Source organism: Porites lutea, chromosome 2, assembly GCF_958299795.1.
Source record: "Porites lutea chromosome 2, jaPorLute2.1, whole genome shotgun sequence".
In the NCBI taxonomy this organism is placed as follows: Eukaryota; Metazoa; Cnidaria; class Anthozoa; order Scleractinia; family Poritidae; genus Porites; species Porites lutea.
In genome coordinates this window covers 15,729,741-15,746,677 of record NC_133202.1, presented here as the reverse complement: position 1 = coordinate 15,746,677, position 16,937 = coordinate 15,729,741, and the positions used below count along the sequence as shown (strand labels likewise).

Genomic DNA, 16,937 nt, shown 5'->3' with positions numbered 1-16,937 from the left:
GGATGCAAATGTCTCAAACTAGGTATGTGAAAGGAGTACCATTTGTCAATAGAAGGTATACGAAAGGGGTGTTAACTTCGGTTCCCACCTAAAAGGGGTTGCTTAGAAATATGGGCGAGACCCCATGTACCATATTGTACTTGGCTAAGTTATTTTTCATACGGCAACAAATATAAATTACAGGACATTGTACGAGAATTATTCTTCATTTCTATAACTAACGGCATTGTGTATTAATTTTTTTCTCGTATGCTTACGTTTAGATTGATTAACACTCAAGAAATTCGCATACCTTAAAGTCTTCTGCGAAGCCGTTTACTATTCCATGCTAGAAATGTGCTACAAACCTAAATTTTGCTAAAAAAAATTGCTCAGAAAGGCAAAAGGTTGTCGAGGTTGCCAGAAGCGCAAAAAGTTGCTCCCAATGGCAAAAGTTGCTCAAAAGTTACCAAGCACAATCTAGCCTGCAAGCAAGCTCTCCTATTTGGGCAAGCGAAGTGAACCTCGCGAGAACGAGCGAGACTCGCTTCACTCGCCCAAATAGGAGAGCTTGCTCGCAAGCTAACCACAATCGGGACACGCCTACTTCTGTCAAAAGTGTATATTTAAGCAATAGACCACATTTTCTATGGGTTTACCGGCGTGATAACCCACGCGGGATGTTGGGAGAACACGAGAAAAGCTTGTAAATCACGAGCCGAAGGCGAGTGATTTACAAGCTTTTCGAGTAAACCCATAGAAAGTGTGGTCTATTGCTTTTATAAAATAACTTTTAGTAGAATGGAGTCTTTTAGGTAAAAAATATGGTTTTAGTACCGTGATCAAGTCATGTCTTCTCTCTAAAGTCATCATAAGCCAATCATGACTCACGATTTAATAGCGCTGAACTTTCTCAAAACTCAGTTCAGTCAAACAACGAACAGCAGCACTTCAAAACACGAGTTTTTGCACTCATTACATGATAACTTATGAAAGCTGTTTTACAGGGAAAGTCAACACATATTCATGCGAACGTACAATGAAAGAATACGTTCATGGTTTGTTTACCATAGAAGTAGAAATTAATTGAACATCAGACTGTACGCAGCTGTATTTTGAGTCGATCCGTAAGAATTTCGTGCTTACAGACGGAACTGGCAGCTATTGTAATGGAGGACTTCATTCACTTTTTACAAGCCGCAGTGGTTTAAGATCTGTTTTCTGGACTTTACTATGATCAAAAAATGCTGCGGTAACGACGTGGCTGCATTTGCGAAGTTGTCGCATGTAACTTTATATGCACGTCCAGCGACCGATGAAAATATGTCAGTGGTGGAGAAAGGTTTCTTTGCCGTAGCCACATATTGGCGTTAATATTTGTCGATTTGAGAAGTCAGGTGGTTTGAGGTAGGTTATGGCATCGATATCACCGAATAATTTGAGCAAATGTTGTAAAAAACCAGTTCGAAACTCTGACATCTTTCATCATCGTTGGCAGCTTGTTTACAACCTACAGCGGCCGATTTTGTACCATATCTTGATCAGAGATCTCTTTTTGGAACAATTTCTTTCATTAAGGAATTTAATTTTGACACAAAATAAATCAAGAATGCCAAAACTATCCGTTTTGTTGCTGGTTGGCACATGGTTAAGTTTTCCTAGAGTTTTTCTATACCAGAAATTCACACAGTTGTTGTCTTTCTCTGCGATTTGGCATCGTCATGAAATGTAAACTGCTTTCCAGCTTTGTACTTTATAACTTCTAAAGCTATGGCAGTAGCGAGTTGTGACGCTCAGTAATAAAATGTGGAAACCAACGCTTTTAATATTAAGAAGGACTGGGTAAGTAGCTTGTTCTGTTTTTTTTTTTTAGCCTTTCTAAAATCGTTGTTTGCAGATCAATAGCCGGTTTTGTTTATGGCTCTTGTTCCGAATGCCTTTTTGTATGGGTTTACCGGTATAATAAACCATAGGTTTTTGACCAATCAGATCGCGCGTACTATCTCAGTTATTTTATAAAACAGGGTAAGGGAGTGAGGCCTCCCCTGGGGGTGTTTGAATATCAAACTGAAAACCTTTGCTAGTGTAGAGCCACTGCCCGGTTGGCCTCAGTAGGAAGAGCGCGGTCTGCCAAACAGGAGGTCGCGGGTTTAACCCTTTGCCAGACCATCTTTAGAAAACTGGTACGATCATGTTGGCTATGATTTACTATTCAAAATTGGTCGGGGTCGTAGAACCCGGTGGTGTGGTCTGTCCTCCTTTGTGGGAGGGGGGCTCTCATAGTCCCCGCAGAAATTAGTTTCACACTATTGCGGTGACGCCTATTTCCCTGTCGTAAACGCTCTTGCCATTTTTAACGGTCGATGCCACCATTGGTAACCGAGCCTTTAGTCATGATGGATGTAATATATTCCCTGGATTAAGTTACAATTTGGGAAATAATACGTTTTTGAATGGTGTTAGAAAGAACGATGTTGAAGCCCAAGTTGAATTTACGTTAAAAGTATGGAAAGGGCTAGGGTCACCTGTTAATGATGTAACAGTTAATAAAGACACTTTGCTAGTGTATGTACTTTATGGCTTCGGAATTTTGGCGGGTAGTGGTGGTAGTGTAGTGGTAAGGAAGAAAGATTCCGGTTCGAGGTCCAGGTTCGACCCTGGGTTGCGATTGTCTTACTTATTAATACAAACGCTATCAATGACAGGTCTTAATAGCAGCGACCGTTTACAAAAGGGACAACTGCTGCGATGACCCTGCCTGTAATAGGCCAGTTTTGACTGGGAATTGACTGAGGATATTAAAACAAGCCTTGAATGCAAATCAATCGATAATTCTGAAATGTCATATGTCTCCACCCCCTAACCCTTGGGGGCATGAGAGAGAGAGTCTCTCTCCGGTGCCCCCCCCCCCCTCCCCCTCCCACCGTTTAGGGGGTGGAGACGTGTGACATCAATAAGACAAAAGAAATCGCATTAAGATTCGTTTATTAAGAATTCAATTCATATGTCCTTTCCCCTTAGCCTCGTAGCCAAGTATGAGTTTTCATAATTCGAAACTGGCTTGTTGGCGAGTCTAACTAAAAATACATAGATAAAATACAAATTTTAAATGTAAGATTTTTTAACAAGCTCTTTCCACTGTATAAATTCAAATGCACGGCCTTGTGTACACTTGTATGTACGTGTCACTCCACGGAGACTTAAATTTCCCCTTCGAAAGGCCTGAAAATAACTGAAAAGTTCCCCCAATCAAGCGTTAACGTTGAATGACGCGCGTATTATCCTCTTTCCTAGTCTTAGAGTTCAAGCTACTTTGTTAGAGTCATGGATCATCACAGGCGGTTAACCTCCCAGCTGTAAGTTCGGAAAAGTGAGGTTGACAAAAGAGAAACCCCTCAAAAAGGTGATATTCTCTAGGTTTTTAACACTTACGCAATGTTGGAAAAGCCGGAGGTGAGTCTTTTTAACAGTCTGAGAATTGCCGTTCGTGATAGAATAGTGTTTGGAAGATAGAAAACCGTAGATAATTTAATAGATGATGTAAATATTTGTTTCAGTACTGTGTTGTTTTGGCCAGCAATCAGAGCATATAGAAATACAGATTATGCTAAAGCTCTGTGAAGTACGTTCTAATTCAACGACTTCTATAAGCGTCGTGGCACTTAAGCTCAATTTCCAGCCGTTTTGTGCGCCCTCGTTCTTTCGCGTTTATTGTTAGAAGGATGCAAACTGAGATTCCCTCAAACGGCTGAAAACCGAGCTTAAGTAGTAGAAGATTCTTTTTCTTTTCACAGCACATCTATAGAAAATCAATATAATTCCCACTTCTTTTGTATTCGTAGTTTTTTAGTGACATTAAGTAAAATTTTGGGTTAATACGAAATTGACAGGTTTGAAAGTTGAATTTGTTATCCTCTGTCTCGTTGGCCAAATACGCTTGTAGTCACGTATATTCTAATCGGCGACATGCACAACCAATCAACGGGCACAGGCCTTGTTCACCACATATATTGTTATAATTCCTAAAACTAAGGTTTAGAACCAAGTTCCTACTTGTTGGCGCAGTGACCATTTCGTTGATAAATTTTAATTACCAAATGATTAATCTAGGCGAATGTCAAATTTATCATTATCGATTTGATTAATATATCGGGGATGACAATGTGCTTTAAATAATGATCGAAACTGCTGTAATTTTGTCTTAATATAAAGGTAGTCAGTTCTAACAGTTTGATACTATCATACCGATTATGTATCAATGACGTGGACAAATTGATCTTTGAATACAGTTATCATATTCTAAATCTAACAGTGACTAGCCAATCAAGCAAGAATTTGACTTTGTCCCCTGCCTCGCAGGCGGTTTTTTGGTGTATTTTTCGCCCGGGGGGTACTCCCTTATAGAAGCCATGTAGGCATGTGCCGCCCCAACGGGTAGGGTTTTTGTTCTGTTTTGGTCTGAAAAAGGTATACACTTTGCTCATTTTGGTCTAGAATCGGGTATGGTTTACGAAGGAACTACTGTGGTGTATCAGTGTGTTCGTCGCTTCAGAATTCCAAATGAATAGGAAAGAAAGTGTAATATACAAATTCGGAATGGAGTTTAAGAAATGTTTTTGTCGCAGTTTTAATCTCAGCAATGATGACATAATTTCTGTTTCATTTCAATGTTTATGTTGCGTTTTGTGATCACCTTCAGGCCTGAAAACGGGTATGGATTTTAGAGGCCAGGTCCGAAAACGGGTGCGGAAAATGACATTTTTCTGGCTGAAATAAGGTCAGGATTTGGAGAAACGGGCGGCACACCCCACCAAGCATTTCCAGGAGTACCCGCCCGGGGGTTTTCGTTTATGGTTCGTGAAAGCAAGAAGCAAAGTCGCTTGAAAGCTAAACAGATGTCCAACGAGAAAACCGTGGGGGAGGGGGTGAAAGGAAAAAGCCTCCCCTGTCCCATGTCCCATCGTTTTCTCGTTTCATCACTTACTTTACGACACACGAACAAGATCACACCCAAAAATCCGCCTGCCACGTGGGTTAGTGCCTTTGAGATCATTAATCTGCAACCATCTTTAATTTCAAGCCTAACACGAAAAATTCGAATTTGTGAAATGTGAAAAAGGAGTGAATCCCTTTTCTAATTGGACGAAAATTTCAACGAATGGGAGAAAATGAATGGGAAAACCTTTGTTTGGTTCAGCGCTAGTATCCGTATTCTCGGGCTGGTACGAGCTCCTCGGCTTGATTTCAGCCGCTCTCTCGGGTCCTGTCTTGTTCCTCCGGGAGGAGCGCGCGCTCATTTGCCGAACAGCGGGTGGTAATCGAGCCTAACCCGTTCCCGTAAGACGAGAACAAGATTTTTGTTTGATACCCAGTTCATCAGGACATGAACATAATTATTTAGTGCGAGGCATTATAAACGTCGAGTAATTAATGCAAAGTTGTCGTACTTGTGGAACCCGGAAACAATTTTTAAACCACAGTTCAACGACATAGAGTAAGTTTGTTTTAGATACGACAATGGTTTCTTTCAAACGCTGTTTGCAAACGCTGGAATTTACTAGTCTTCCACATGCAAGCGAGCAGTATTATGAACTTCCTTAATTGATTGTTCATTTCAAAATAGTAAAGTAACGCAACGAAACATTCATGCGTCAAGAATAGAGAATTTGCCAGTAATATGCACTGCTATGATCATTTGGGTTATAGCTGGTCGATCCCTTTTTTATACAATGCTAGGGTATGTTTTATGATGACAATAATGTCAATACAGTTGTTTGTATTTTTTCACTGGGTTTTATACCTTATCATGTCTTGTGACGTGGTCTAAGAAAACGTTCTTTCATATCTTTTTTAATCCCTCTGCAACCCAGCAGTGTTGGTGGGTGGGAGTAGGGGAGGGAACGATGCTATAGTTTTACCAACATAACTTATAAATAAGATAAATTATTACAGTAATTAAGAAGAGCATACATAGCGTGTTTACCAGTACGAAGTGAAATAAATGTGTTTTGGCAATATAATCGTTAACAAATGTGATTTTGTTAACAACAACAAACCCTTTTGGCTATAAACTTGGCAAGTCAACAGAAAACAACAAAGCTCTACTTTTCTTCTCAGGTAAGGAAACAGTTCAAACTTTCAGCGGTTCCATTTAAGCCATTACGCTGTTGTCTGCGAAATGATAAAGTTCAAGTTTATGGTAGCATAAACTGTTGTTAATAAACCTGAGAATGATGCCCTATGAAAGCACACTTAGGACATACTAGCAACAATCATGTCTCTGTTCTTATGTCACACAACGTGCAACATTTGTATAGGTTTTTGTACTAAGTAATGGTAGATACTAGTTCAAAGTACAAGAAAGAACAATGAACACTAACTAGTTGTTTGATTACAATGTATCCTTCTTCTTTGGCAAAGTGCACTGTAATGTAGCATGATATATTACTAGACTCTACAAAGGTTCCATTCATATTATCACATGCTTATCATGCTCATGTGCTCCTTCTTTTGCGGTACACTGTCCTTTCCCAGTCAGTTCTCTTAGAGCTTCGGTTCATTCACAACAGCGTTTTTTTTCCCTCCCACCCACCCTTTGGTCTGCCTGGAACCTTTGTTTAGGTCTTCGATTATTCCTTATGTTCCCTATATATATATATCTCAAATCAAATCAAAACTGTATTTCACTTTGAATTCCAAAAGATGGCATCAACTAATGCTCATATCTCCGAAGGTATAGCATAAACAAACAGAATATAAATGACACAGGTAATTAGAATAAAGTAATACTATATATTATGTACAAGTTTAAGATAATGTAGAAACAAGAAAATTATTATATACATTTGTGTCTACAGTAACTAGTGATAATTAAAACTAATTACAAAGGAGCAGCATTTATTTATAACGTATTATTAATGCTATTAATTTTTGGATTTGAAAACATGTAATGATTCAGCAGTTCTAAGTACCTCTGGGAGCATAGCAGTATTTAGCACGACCAGAACGTATTTTAAGCAGTTTATTATTTTATTCCCCTATATCTATATGTATCCTTAAGATTAACCTTTTATATTATGGTGTTATACTCGAATAGGTCTCATTCCGTCGTTAGGTTCCGGGGATGTGAAACTGCTGACTGGCTTCCAAATAAAAGGAGTGGCAGGGAAGTGCAACCCCTGGCTGCACTTTACCCCACAGTAAGGCTTAGCCCTTGGAGACAGGTCCGGAAAAATATCCACTCCAGGGTGTGGACCCCCGGTCCCACCTGATCTGTACTCCACCTAGGAGGGCCACCCCTCCTGGTTCCCCTTAGTTCCTGTACTGGGGGATATGGGCCTCACCCCCCGGAGACTGATCAGGACTCCTGTCCAGGGTGGCTACCCCCGGTACCACTCGATCTTGTCTCCCCCCAGGAGGGCTTCTCTCCTGGTCCCCTTATCCCTAGATTTAGCGCTTCCCTGCCACCAGAATTTTGCCCATTACCCTTCGTGTGTTTCCTGTGTGGTACCCGACATAGAGCATTTTATGCGAAAAGCACTGCCAATTGGAAGAGTTTATTAACTTGTGAATTGCCATGTTTGAAAATTCTGCAAAGATCTATTTTTAAACTTACGCGTGATTTGATCTGTCAATCAAATCGTACTTTTTGATGGTTTCCTCTCTGATTTTGTTGAGATCACTTTGTGTGTATATACTAAAACAATTGTTCTTTTCAATCTCGGTGAATAGTGGCTTTGGGAATATTTACCTCGCCACTTTCGCGGCTCGGTAAATATCCTGCCACTATTCACCTCGATTTCAAAGAATAATTGTTAAATAGCATTATTCCCAAAATTATGCCGGCATAATGCACCTAACCCTAACACGGTGTGAATGTTTTTCCTCCGGACTATAGGTACTGGTCGTTGCCCTTTTTCATTGTGCAGACTATTCATTGCCAGTAAGGACGATTTTTTGCTCGGAAAAGATAAACTTGTTAATCTTAAGCTTACGGTTTTTTCAATCTTACCTAGAAGCCGAGTGATTTTTCAGAAATGTGAAGGTAAATCTGTCTAAAATAATCAGTTGGAATTGACAGATTTGGCTAATTGCCAAGAGTTTGACAATATTTTTGCCCTGAGTTGTCGAGACCCAAAGAAGATGTCACGCAAAATTCCGTGATCGTGCATGAGATAAATACAAGGGTAACATTGAACGATGCATAATTTCTTTGCTCATTTTCGAAAAGGAGGTGATTTCTTAAAATCTTACTGAGCATAATGATGTCGTTAACAAGTTGCATTCTTTCTCTTTCGAGCCATAAAAGTGGCAGAGTCTAACATCTCTCACGGGCAAACTGAGTTAGTGACAGCTATTTGGTAGATAAGCCGTATTTGCTTAAGCACGAACCACGAAAGCGGGAAGTTCCAATTTTTACGTGTAAACTGCTTGACAATACAACTCACATTAAGAGCCTGATCACAGGAGCTGGGCTGGCTAGCTCTGCCAAGGTGACTTTTATCCCGGTATTACATGAAAAAGGGCCAGACCCGAGCCGCGATTTTTATATAGAGATTGGAAGCAATGCGCATGAGCAGTGTGTTACCCGCTGTCCTGTCTCTCGCTTGGTTCATTCGCCGGGCAGGCCGGTAAGAGTGATTACTGGGAAAATTTCCACCTGGGATCCCGGCATCACAATACTGGGATGCCAGCCAACCGGGCTGGCTCGGTTTGGTTGGAAGGACTTTCGGAGCGGACTAGCTATTGTAGCCCTTAAAAAAAAAACAACTTTTTCTGACTCACTGACAGTTTAATCACTTTCAGCTACAAGCTTGTACAATTCTCTCTCGGGTAAATTATACTGTTTCACCTATTTTTATACCAGCCGGAAAACCATCTGCTCAGTGTAAACTGCTGCTGACGTAAGTCTAATCTGATTGGTTGAGACAGCCTTATAAGCATGAAACCTTCGAGGTAATTACTTTGTCAAAATGGTATTTTGTACCTGAGTTTTCACTATTAAGCTTAGGTCAACTGGCCAATACAAAACAAGGAGAACAATATAAAAAACTACAAAGTAGCTAGTCATACTCAAACTTTTCATAACAACAGATAAGAAAGTGCTAAAACTACAGTTTGAAAATCTTAGGTTGTTGTAGATTTACAGAAGGTGTTAGGCTTCTTCATTGAAAACGATTGGCTAAAACGTTAACCACGGACGTGATCGCAAAACTCAGAGTGTAAATTAAAAATGCAGTTCAAAGTACAAGACAGAATTTAGAACAATAGTTGTTTACCCACAAAAAAACCTATAAAATCACTTAAATCTAATTACAGTTATCCACTGCCATGAATTCGATTAAAAACTCAAGGATGCACGCTTAAAACTGTTAAAAACAAGTAAGGTAGCCATTTCCTGGTAAATATCTATGGAAGACCAGATTAAGGTCAAAAAATGTTAAACTGAACAAAATACTTATTATTTTACTTGCTGCTCAACTCCTACGCATCAACACTAATCAAATGACATCCTCAAGAAAGTGATTTCCTGTTGATTCGTTCTCTTTGATCTTGCTGAAGGAAAATGTTGATCGAAGAGTTACTTCAGCCACTTGTGACATGTGCTAGGATATATATTTGTAGGAAAGTTGTTGTAAGCGTTCTTGTTGATTGATTTTAGTAAGCTATTTCACTACTAATAGTTTTGGCTTTTAAGTGTAATTGATGATCGACAGAAAGTTTCTCCTGACATCCATTCGGTGCAAAGGAGATGTACCAATTTGATACATCTCCACTTCTATTTCATGAAATATGTTTAATTAGAGCCTTTGACAGATGGCAAAGCCTTGTTCATATTTGTTTTTTATGATATTTCCCGAATAGAATGAATTTTTGTAATAAATCCCAAACACCAAATAAAATTCCTTTAATAATTTTAAGTCAAAAACATGCGCACTATGAACATCTTTCATCGCTTTCATTTTTACTGTTTAACAGTTGTCATATAATCGCAAGGTTGATTTTTGTTGCGTTTAACTACGGTGTCGAGATCTTAGCAAAGCGAACTAGTCCGCCTCATGTAATCAGGCCTTTAGTTCTACGGCCAGATTTTACGTCCATCCCCTTGACCCCACCGATCTTTCAAAGCCCCGCGAACACACAGACGAAATTTCAGCCCCCTGCCCCGCCTCAACATCTTTATACCCCCTTCTCTATATGAAATGAACTTGCCCTTTTCCGCGTTCTTTCTTTATACAAATTTTATCAAAAATAATCGAAAAAACAATCCTAGTAAACAGAAAGCCTAATAAAGTTTAAAATAAGTACAAGTATGCATTTCGACTATTGATTAGATCTTTCGCAACCACCACTACATTTCAACAGACTGTAACTACACTATCCCTTCATAACCAAATTAGCACTCTCACAACTACCTCACTGCAGCACCTAAAATCACTTTTATCTTCTGAAAAATATTTTTTGTCACTTAATATTAAATTCTACCAAAAACCAGTTTCACTGATTAACAAACTCCAGCCATTATCTTACCAATCCACGTCCAATACAACTCCACGCCTTCCACTACACACATCTCAACCAGCCCAAAAATATATAAAACGCTACTGCACTACTAACACATCCCTAATACACATAAAAAACTTCACGCACGCTTAGTTGAACGACGCCCAAATATATGCTCCCACAGCGTCTTGTTTTACTCGTTGTTATTCTGTTTGTTTTGATACTGAAATCTTCATGCTGACGATAAAGTCAATAAAGTTATATATTTTTTGGTATTAAAAAGGCAAATTTCTGCCAGCAGGTTCTTTGATTTACTACGTTCTTACACGCGGGTTTTTAGTGAAAGTGCACTTAGTTTTTCAGCTAGTTTACACGTACTCCACCCAAATAATCAGAAACAAATCACGTTAACATTTTGCTTCAAGACAAACTTCAAGCTCAGTTTTTGTATCTTATCTCTACACATTATATATGATTGGATTACCATGATTATGGGACGTAGTAAGCATTAACTAAGCACAAAAAACGTGCCGATATAACAATGAAAATGGCCGAAATTGACTACTGATTCCTAATATTTTTCAGGTGACTATAAAACAAGTTTCAAGTGCACGCCACTAGACGCAAAACAAGCTACCAAACGTACACTGTAATTTTTAGACTACGAAAAGCTTCAGCTTATTCATTAACAGCATATAATTTTTTCTTCGGAATAAAGTGTTCGTACTCTTGCGAGAAACGCTCCCCCTCGTTATTGTGACAAATTAGAAACTGACACAACTTGAGATAATTAGGGCTGCTTCACTGCATTCTTCATCATACCTATACAATAACAACAAAAACAGCAAACAGCAACGTTAGCAAGCAAGCAGAAGGAAAGGAGAGTGATTTCAGCAAGAGAGGCATAACATTTTGACAACTGACTTCTAAGAGTGCGCTCGATTGATCGTATACCGGAATAAGAATACGCAAAAGTTTTGTTACAAACCTCTTCTTTATTGCAATTTTTGAACCATTTAAAATTTATATAGATCAGAAAACTTTATTTCAATGATTTTTGTAGATATTGCAATAGAATGAAAGCCAAAGCAAGTGATTTTTACCAAGTTTATTCCATCTATTCTTACTTGGGACACGTACGGAATACGGTGAATCGAAAACGCCCTAAATCTGTTAAACTGGTAACTGCAACCAACGATTAGACTTATTGTAGATTTAGAGATTCTTGCATACCACATATCTTCTATTAAGCCCCCCTCTCTAATAAAATCCCCTCTTTCAGGGAAAAAAGTCTTTAAACCCCCACTTTCTTTCAAGCATCCTCTCCGCCTATTCTTATATAATAGACCTACGATAGATGTATTAATTTATCACGATTCTAGTAGCACTTCATGTGGACCGATCATCCGGTATGGTTTTTTCATGAGCTGGAAGTTCCTTCGCCTTTGATTTTGATCTCTGGCTTTATGACCTTCAACTTCATGTGCCTCAGCTTTTCTACTTCAGTTCTAGCTCTTAATGGAGAAATGATACCACAATCTTCGCTTAATTAAATAAGCCCCTTCTCCCTCTCAAACGTTCTTGAAATGAAAAAAAAACAAAAAACAAAACAGGAGGCTTAATAGAGGCTTTACCATATCTGGAGACTCATAAGCGACCACCTTCCGTAAAAAAAGCCACTGAAAATTTGATCTTGGCATTTTGGGTCGACGCTTTTGTTAGGTTCGACTATAAGTTAAGTGGAACGAACTCAAACGAAGCCACCGACACATTGAAATGTAAAGAAACAATGAGATTTGAAATAAACTTTGAAGTGTTTAACTGCCGAACAAACTACCAAAGTCAGACTCATTTGTTGCTGTCAACTTGACCTGTGATAGGTAGATTGACGTTAAGTGGCACTGGTTGAGTTGGTTGCCCTATAAAGCGACAAAAATAATTGCTCGTTACTCATAAAATGACGTTTGCAAAAGCAGGGATTATGATCCCAGGTTTAAATATATCCCAAAATACCTTGCTATTTAATCGATGCCTTCAAACTCAAGCGTTACGTCATCACCAATGAGAACAAACGCCGCCCAGTACTTCACTGCGCTAAAGCGGTCAGATTCTCGCATGGATTTCATGGCTTTATTCAGGGCATCACTGGCACTTCGTCCATGGACTAGTTGTTGGTAGAAAAGTTTCATGAATTCCATAGTAGCTTCGTCGTCGATCGCTCACAGGGACACCAGAACAGAACGAGCACCAGCACCCAAAAATGCCCGTGCGATGCCGACTACACCCTCTGATTTGACTTCTCCCCTTGCGCTATGACAACAACTAAGTACAACAAGTCTTGCCTTAATCTGCGCCTTTAAAACATCTTTCATAGTTAAGAGATAGTCCTCCTTGCCTAAAATCAGGGACTGCCTATTTGCGTTTGGGGCCAAGGCAATTTCTCCTGTTTCCATTTTACCGTGAGCAGCAATGTGCACCAAAGCAACCGAGGAGATACGTCTCAAAACTTCATCTTTTGTTGCCTGCTTTCCAACGAGAGGTACAGTTTGAAGTATTTCCCCGATCATTTGCACTTCCTTCTTGGCCCACTCTAACTGCTCTAGCCTCATTTCCTCATAAACTACCTCCTGTACCCACGGATCGCCGACGAGAAGAGCACCATTCTTGCTGTGCCAATCTGCTGGACAGTTTTGGATTAATCGCAGACTAGAAAGTGAGGGAAGCAGACGAATTCTAAAACTTTCGCATAGGTACTTTGATTCCAAATCCATGAAAGCAGCATAAGGCGCCAACCACAGAGGTCCTTGTGGAACAATCACAACCTCATCGCTATGGAGTAAGTCTCTTATAGGGTCTATAACAACATTGTAAAATGTTTGTAATGACTCTGTCTCAAAATATGAGGAATGAGACCTTGGCTTACTCGATCTTTCTCCTGCTAACTTTTTATCGCTTCGGTTCCTTAGTGAGCGATCTTCACAGTCAACATCAGCTCTCACACCTATTGTTTTATGTGCAGTCTCCAATAGAGACTGAAAATAGGTTGTGACAGGCATATCGATCTGAATTGTTCTAGTTATGATTTCTGTCCCTTTCTCGTTGACCCAGAGAGCTATTCCTTCCTCGTTGATACCTATGAAAACTGTATTTGATGGTAGGTAACTAAGAATGTCAGGTGTTGTTGCAGAGAGTGTTCCTATTTCTGGACGTAACCCTTTGAACCCATACTTGAACTCCAGAAGATCATTTAAAGATTGTGCACGTCCCTGATCAGCAGTTAAAAGTGCCTCAATGACTTTACCTTGCTTAAACTGCAGCCCCCATAGCCTCAAATAAATACAATCATAGGTACTCCTAAGGCTAATCTTCCATTCGTCATGAGATATAAGATTTCCCCTGATATGGTCGAAGGAAATAACACTGTTCTTATAATAGTCAATGGCTTTCTGAAAATCTCCAAGACCGTCATAGGCGTTGCCAAGATTACGGTAAGCTCTTCCTTCTCCTGCCCTGTCTCCCACTTCTTTCGAAATTTCAAGGTCTCGTTCATGGTACTCTATGGCTTTCTGGAAATCTCCAAGATTTCTAAAGGCGATGCCAAGATTACAGTATGCTTTTCCTTCTCCTGCCACGTCTCCCACTTCTTTCGAGATTTTAAGGTGTCGTTCATGGTACTCTATGGCTTTCTGGAAATCTCCAAGATTTCTAAAGGCGATGCCAAGATTACAGTAAGCTCTTCCTTCTCCTGCCCTGTCTCCCACTTCTTTCGAAATTTTAAGGTCTCGTTCATGATACTCTATGTCTTTCTGGAAATCTCCAAGATTTCTAAAAACGATGCCAAGATTACAGTACGCTTTTCCTTCTCCTGCCCTGTCTCCCACTTCTTTCGAAATTTTGATGTGTCGTTCATGGTACTCTATGGCTTTCTGGAAATCTCCAAGACTGTCATAGGCGTTGCCAAGATTACAGTACGCTTTTCCTTCTCCTGCCCTGTCTCCCACTTCTTTCAAAATTTTGAGGTGTCGTTCATGGTACTCTATGGCTTTCTGGAAATCTCCAAGACTGTGATAGGCGATGCCAAGATTACAGTACGCTTTTCGTTCTCCTGCCCTGTCTCCCACTTCTTTCGAAATTTTAATGTGTCGTTCATGGTACTCTATGGTTTTCTGGAAATCTCCAAGACTGTCATAGGCGTTGCCAAGATTACAGTAAGCTCTTCCTTCTCCTGCCCTGTCCCCCACTTCTTTCGAAATTTTAAGGTCTCGTTCATGGTACTCTATGGCTTTCTGGAAATCTGCAAGACTGTGATAGGCGTTGCCAAGATTACCGTACGCTTTTCCTTCTCCTGCCCTGTCTCCCACTTCTTTCGAAATTTTGAGGTCTCGTTCATGGTACTCTATGGCTTTCTGGAAATCTCCAAGATTTCTAAAGGCGATGCCAAGATTACAGTAAGCTCTTCCTTCTCCTGCCCTGTCTCCCACTTCTTTCGAAATTTTAAGGTCTTGTTCATGGTACTCTATGGCTTTCTGGAAATTTCCAATACTGTGATAGTCGTTGCCAAGATTACAATACGCTTTTCCTTCTCCTGCCCTGTCTCCCACTTCTTTCGAAATTTTAAGGTCTCGTTCATGGTACTCTATGGCTTTCTGGAAATCTGCAAGACAGTGATAGGCGTTGCCAAGATTACAGTACGCTTTTCCTTCTCCTGCCCTGTCTCCCACTTCTTTCGAAATTTTGATGTGTCGTTCATGGTACTCTATGGCTTTCTGGAAATCTCCAAGATTTCTAAAGGCGATGCCAAGATTACAGTAAGCTCTTCCTTCTCCTGCCCTGTCTCCCACTTCTTTCGAAATTTTAAGGTCTCGTTCATGGTACTCTATGGCTTTCTGGAAATCTCCAAGACTGTGATAGGCGTTGCGAAGATTACCGTACGCTATTCCTTCTCCTGCCCTGTCTCCAACTTCTTTGGAAATTTCGAGGTGTCGTTCATGGTACTCTGTCGCTTTTTGGAAATCTCCAAGACGGTGATAGGTGTTGCCAAGATTACGGTGCACTTCTCCTTCTGTTGCCTTGTCTCCCACTTCTTTCGAGAGTTTGAGGTATATTTCAAGGTATTTTATGGCGTTCCGGAAATCTTTAAGGTTGACATAGGCGTCGCCAATATTACTATTTACTTTTTCTTCCTCTCTCTTCTCTCCAACTTCATTGTTGATCTCGTTAGTGTTTCCAAGATTACAGTTCGCTTCTGTTTGTCCTTTCTCAGCCATTCCAATAACAAATTGCAGATAAAATCGACCTCTTTTCCAGAAGACGTTGTGGTTGTCACTCTTTTTCTGGCTTTTCAGCTCTTCTGAAAAAAAGGTATAGATAGGTTTCATTTTTCCGTTGATACCATTTCTCTTTATGTACGATAACGTGCGATAACGAACAAGGTGAAAAGTAAAATGAAAACTTAGAGTGAAAGCTTATTTATTAGCTCCTTTATTATTCACTTTTTTTGTCTATCACAGTCGAATTTGGTTTGCCAAAAACTAGTGATCCTTCTATGAGTTTTTTTATCGCTTTTTATAATATGACTTGCTGGACTGGGGTCTTCTCTAAAAAAGGAAAAATACATCCTTTTTAGTAACTATAATGATCGAAATTAAAAAAGAAAAACAAATTTACCGTTTTTCAAACCTGGTGTATATAAATTATATATCTACTCTGTGTACATTCATCTACCTTCCACTGTATACTAAAGCTGTTGGGAACAAACTATACAAACCGGGCCAGCGGGAACGTTTAAGGCACTCAAATTTCGAAATGTGAACTTATTTCTAAGGGTTAACATCTCTTGCTAGCGGAAAATACAGCTGTACAACAAATGAAAAGAATTTCTGTCCCTTTTACCACCAGTTATTTCGAGCCTTTTTTTGAGCAATTTATAACGGTTCATAAAAAATAGGGAAGGCCCCCCTGGCCCTTGGCCCTGCTCGGTTCCAGCTTAAGTCTAACTGAATGTCCAATCCTGGGGAGTCTTTCCTTTTCTTTTCTTTTTTGTTACCTCCTATTTTCCTTAGTACAGCTCTGTCATCTTGACTTCTTTGAGTTTCTTTGTGTCAAGTCACTTACGAGGAATGCAAGTTGTTTTTAATTACACCCGTCAGAGGATGAGACGGTTTAGAAAGATTTCTGTATGTAGCTTGCCCTTATAATTTAACACAAATGATTAATATGACTATGATTTCGCACAGTTGAACCTCCATTACCCTCGAAGTACAAGCAAGCGGCCTATTAAGGACAGGGTTAATGGCGGTTGGCCGCTTAATAGAGGTTTGTCATAAACCATGTCATAAATTATCATAATCTAGAGCAGAAACATGCCTTTAGGGGCCGACCATTAAACTAGTTTTGAGTGGGGGTGGGGGATGATGCTGAAAAAAAAATTCCTGGAAGCGCTTGTCGGAAGAAAA

The 16,937-nt window shown here is 39.8% G+C and overlaps 2 protein-coding genes across 2 annotated transcripts in view; both read right to left on the bottom strand.

Annotated features, from left to right (window-relative positions):
• The window catches only part of LOC140925697 (uncharacterized), a 108,198-nt gene that overhangs the window by 43,328 nt on the left and 47,933 nt on the right, over positions 1-16,937 (bottom strand). The window contains exon 4 of the mRNA XM_073375596.1: positions 13,923-15,605. Within this exon, the coding sequence (XP_073231697.1) occupies positions 13,923-15,605 (1,683 nt within the window). The remainder of the gene's footprint in view (positions 1-13,922; positions 15,606-16,937) is intronic.
• On the bottom strand, positions 11,212-13,794 carry LOC140927855 (tetratricopeptide repeat protein 28-like). The gene is made up of 2 exons (XM_073377542.1): positions 12,496-13,794; positions 11,212-11,304 (listed from the first exon to the last, which is right to left on the bottom strand). The coding sequence occupies exon 1, from the start codon at positions 13,536-13,538 to the stop codon at positions 12,702-12,704; it is 837 nt and encodes a 278-aa protein (XP_073233643.1). The 5' UTR covers positions 13,539-13,794; the 3' UTR covers positions 11,212-11,304; positions 12,496-12,701.